The sequence below is a fragment of the Penaeus vannamei genome, chromosome 20 (genome assembly GCF_042767895.1).
Source record: "Penaeus vannamei isolate JL-2024 chromosome 20, ASM4276789v1, whole genome shotgun sequence".
Classification (NCBI taxonomy): domain Eukaryota; kingdom Metazoa; phylum Arthropoda; class Malacostraca; order Decapoda; family Penaeidae; genus Penaeus; species Penaeus vannamei.
The window spans coordinates 13,858,315-13,863,314 of record NC_091568.1 but is presented as its reverse complement, the minus strand read 5'-3'; the positions used below and the strand labels follow the sequence as shown (position 1 = coordinate 13,863,314).

Here is a 5,000-nt window from a genome sequence, read left to right as displayed (position 1 = left end):
CATATGCATATGTATATATATATATATATATATATATATATATATATATATATATATATATATATAGAAAGATTGATTGACACACACATGTGCGCGCGCGCAGATGTGTGTGTATGTATGTATGTATGCATGTTTGTGGCCATATTCTTGGACAAGCACGTTATACATATGCACTGAAATAATTACAAAAAGGCAGACACTCTAAAATCAACAAGCAAGCATAATTCCAAAGCTTGTAATACACCAACCAAATCTATTGCGTATCACCGAAACCGGTTTTCCAATCGCGGACCCCCCATAAAACGACCTCTGGCAACTGCGCTGAAGCCGGACGTGATATCAAGAGAAGCCCGACTGCCTGCGGATTATTCTACGCGAACGCTCCCTAGCCGCCGTTACGAAAGGAAGTCTGCTTGTCAAACATATTCGCAGAAATGTCAGGTAAGGAAGACTGCAGTGTGAATGTATATGCGCTTATATGTGTACATCTATATATGTGTCTTTACGTGTATGTGTACACATATATATAAAGATATATATATGTGTGTGTGTATGTATGTACATTTAGCCTTGAGTGTATATATATATGTATATATACACACACACATAAAGAAATTAGAAAAAATGTCCTTCGCAAACCCCAGTTTGAAAGCTAAACTTTTCCCGCGTAAAACAAATCCCATTTTCCGAGGCTGTGTCAAACAAACAAACAAACAAAAAACGTTGTATCGGCTTTTCAGTCATAGCATCATAAAACCTTCACTAACTGTCGCAATACATGTAGAAGAAGCGATTTATAGATTATAGACTGAATTCGCGCGACCATAGTTCCTTCATTCGTGGAGTTTATAGGAAGATGATGGAATAATTTAATTACATAATTAGAAACATGATTAATTGCCTTTGTTGTTTCAATTTCGCATTCCATATCTGTCAACTGATATGGCAGATCAATATTTATCAGATTCGTATTGAAACTGAGCAGCTGAACGAATGACATCCGGCGATAGATTCATGTAGAGTCTAAATGAAAACGAAATAAGAATCACACTACCATGTAACCGATATGTTTTTAAATATGAATCGAAACATGCGGCTCTTATGCCTTTTTTATCTATTGTTGTTTAAATATTCATTATTACTATCTTGAGTTTTATGTGGCTTTATACGTAACTTGGCGGTGTGCGCAGACCAACAGCGCAGCCAATAAATATACAGGTAAAGGTCGTACTAGCTACCAAATATCTATTTCCTGTTCCACAATTTAACTATAATTGATCGTTGCAATCCATCCATTTTTAAATATAAAAATCTTTTACTTATTCTGATATAACCAACATAATACAAACAACAAAATATGCGTAGGGATTACCCATTTTTTATCGTAGTTACCCCCCGAAATGCAATATCTGGCAACAACCAGCGTCAGGGAAAGCATTGGGAAGTCGGTTTCAGAGCGGTTGTCACTACACGAACGCCCCCAACCATCACAAGTCATACGGATCTGTGCCTAACTGGGAGATTTTCACGATGGCAGGTATGCAAGAACGGTGTGTTGTTAGCTATTCGTGTAAGAGAAATATGTTAGTATATCAGTCACTTGTTTACATAACGAAAAATCTGATCGATTTCTACATTACTGTCGTGCGTTATCCTAGTGTCTTGCCTTACAAAAACAGCCAAGTTATCGCATGTACTTTACACCTGTATTCAAACAATTTTCGTGAATATTTGGCATTAATTTACTTATGTGGGTAAACAAACGTCTGAATTGCCAATTAATAACTTCCACTTTTAAGAGCTTTTGACATAGACAATTAAGTTATATCGACAATGATCGGCATCACGGTTGCTTCTTTTCCGAAATTGGTATTACATCTTCCGATAATTTGATGAAATCAAGATGACGTAGATATATTAGTATGTGTGCATCTGCATGAATGGTAATATGTTTATACTTCTTTCTACATGTTTCCATTCATGAGTGTATGTATGATTTTTAACATGAGTGGAATTCTCAATGCATTTGCTTATTTCTGTACCCGCGAATGTGTGAGTGTAATAGTTGCCTATCGGTCATTTAGAGATAAAAGAGAGATATTCTACTCTGATTGCAGTCCATTACCATATAACAAACGTTTATCAAAGTATTTCAGCATTAGCCATATTTGCTTAAACCGAAAAACCCACTGCTTTCGTAGATTCCCCTGCCCTCTCCTGACGAAATCGCACGGCAGGAAGTGACTATTATTGCGTGAAAGCAAGCGGCACTTGCAAGGCGAGGCAAGTTTCCGCCATGCAACGAAAAAAGTGCTGCGTCACCATGATTCTTGCAATGCAACGGAGCGGGCCGGGCCGAGGAGTGCGTTCATGCCTGCTTTGTCTTCTCTCTTTTCTTTTAATTACTTATAACGTTAATATCGAAAGGTTATGTTCTTTTTTTCCTTATTGTATCTAATGAATTTGAAGATAACAGAGTCTGGAAAAAATAGTAACGGTAATAATAACGAAGGAAGTTGTTATCTCGGATAAACTTTGCCTGGAATTAAGATAAAAAGGGTTTGTAATCCATAGACTCTCGGTTTACCTTGTTCCTCTCTTATCTCTTGTGATAAATTTATTAAAACTCGTACGCGATAAGGGCCCTGAGGCGTTTTTTGCGCTTTGATTGATTTTCTTGTCACTTTGTCTCTCCGTTTTGTTTTTCTTTTCATTTATATTCCCTTTTTTTCATTATTCGTCACAGCCTCCCCCCTCCCCCTCCTCCTGTACCAGCCCTACTACCACTTCCCCCTTCCCCCTCCCTTCCATCTTCATTTTCTCTGTCTTCTTTTCCTCCTTCTTTTCTTCTTGTTCTTCTTCTCCGCCTGTTTCTTCCTCTACGTCTCCGCCTATTTCCTCTTCGTCTATTTCTTCATTTTCTGTTCCGTCTACTTCTTCTGAATCCTCTTTTTCGTGTTTCTTCTTCTCCGTATATTTTTCCTGCATCATTTATCATCTCCTTCTATGTCTCTTTCTTCTACTTCATTATCTCCATCTACTTCTTCCTCTCTTCCGTCTATTTCTTCTTCTTTTTCTTTATCGCGTCCTCTTTGTCGTCGTCGTTATCCTCCTCCTCCTTCTCTGCCTCTTCCTTCTTTTTTTTTCTTTTTCTTTCTGAGCTATTGAACGTCGGGACTTCTGGTGCTAAATTCTGAGCCCTGTAGCTCGAGCGGCAATAGAATGGGTGGTTGCAAGCTGGAGTTAGGAAGGGTGCGTGTCGGTTGACGCTTTGCATGCAAGGGCGTTGCTGAGGACGATTAGGTTGGTTGTGACGACGTGTCCTGTCGACGGCTCTCCTACGCTGTGTGTTGATAGTGATAATGATTCTTTTATTTACTTGCGCTTCCTTTTTTGAATGTTCGTGTGGTTTCCTGACTTTGTTTTGTTTTGTTTTATTCATTATTTTGCTTTCTTTTAGGTTTTGGTACAATGTACGTGTTCTGAAAATCGTACATTTGATGCAGAGAATTTTCTTTTTAATTAAAGAAAGGGGTTGTAGGAGATTTGCACTGTATGGGCTACTGTATTGAGAAAATGTAGATGATAAGAACGGAAAATTGAAATCAGACATGGAAAAAGGGAGACAAAGATGGAGATGAAGAGCTATATTTCTATGAAAGGAGAAGGAGAATTAAAATTAGAAGCACAGGGATAATTGGTAAGATTATAAAATGTGACAGGCACTTTGATTCGTCACAACTGGAAGCAATATTTTCAAAATCAAAAATAAAATACTTAGCACATAAAACAGAGAACTGTCAGCCTTAATTGACCCAAATCTTATCTTTTATAATATTAATTAGCTCTTGAATTCATCATGAAATTCTTTCTCTCACAGAATCCCGACTTCAATTAGAATCAATCACTCAAAAACAAAGTCTCAAAATCGATAATGTAGATCTAATCATGCAAAAACCAAGATACCATGTTGCCTATATCATATTTCTGTTTGTGTTTCATTCATTCGTCCTTCCGTTCGTCTATTCACGTGTAATGTTACGGCTGATGTCATATTCCATGTAAATGGCCCATAACTTGAAAAGAAAAACAACACCCTCTTTTACACTCATCGTGACGTCTTCTTTCTCCCACAGACATCGAATTCAGTGACCTCTCGAGCAACCTCTCCGACTATGTGGTCATCGACGTGAGGAACCGAAATGAGGTCGAGGACAACGGCCAGATCCCCGGCTCGCACTGTATTCCATGTATGTGCTGTTTATACTATTTCTTGTTAAAGATAGAGAGCCCTACGGTTATATCAGCTGAATTAGGTCGAGTTTTAGTGATTTGTGTGTAGTTCTGTGTATATGGATAGTATTTTATATAGTGATTTGTGTGTAGTTCTGTATATATGTCGGATAGGATGTTGAGGATTATAGGGCTAAAATTACTATTTCGTTCGTGGCTACTCGTTTTAAAATCGTGATGTTTATGATATTAACGCTAAGACCATAGATGTCATTCATGTATTTCCATATAGAAACCAAGAGAGAGTGCCGCATATAACCCAAAGTTTCAACGTTCCAGTGCCAGAGTTGGAGTCCGCGATGGACCTGAGCGAGCACGATTTCGAGGCCAAGTACGGGTTCGAGAAGCCTTCGACATCCACGTCCATTGTCACCCACTGCATGAAGGGGGGTCGTGCCAGGAGGGCCGGGGATCTGTTCAAGTCGAAAGGATACCAAGCCAGGTGGGTTGGTTTCCAGTCAGTCGAAAATGACGTTTGGGTTTCCGTGCGTGGATGACCTAGACAGGTGGGTTTGTTTACATTTGGTCTAGAGGTCAAGTTGAGGTGGACTCCTTTCGGCTAAAAGGTAGGAAAGAATTACACGTTCTTCGGTTTTCTTACTCCTGAATTGCTAATATCGTTTAGACAGATAGACCCCTAACTTATATAAATCATATGATTATACACCATTAAATTAATTTCCATTGTCATTGCTTCTATTTCATAC

General features: G+C 38.5%; 1 protein-coding gene across 2 annotated transcripts in view; it reads left to right on the top strand.

Moving 5' to 3' along the window:
• The first annotated feature begins 300 nt into the window (after positions 1-300).
• LOC113830428 (rhodanese domain-containing protein CG4456) overlaps positions 301-5,000 on the top strand; it is a 4,944-nt gene continuing 244 nt past the window's right edge. The window contains exons 1-3 of one of the 2 annotated variants that reach the window (XM_027383643.2): positions 301-441; positions 4,137-4,250; positions 4,573-4,735. In XM_027383643.2, coding sequence (XP_027239444.1) covers positions 435-441; positions 4,137-4,250; positions 4,573-4,735 — 284 coding nt within the window. In that variant the 5' untranslated portion in view covers positions 301-434. Of the gene's footprint in view, positions 442-1,408; positions 1,538-4,136; positions 4,251-4,572; positions 4,736-5,000 lie in introns of those variants that run through there. The other variant, XM_027383642.2, reaches the window with a different exon arrangement.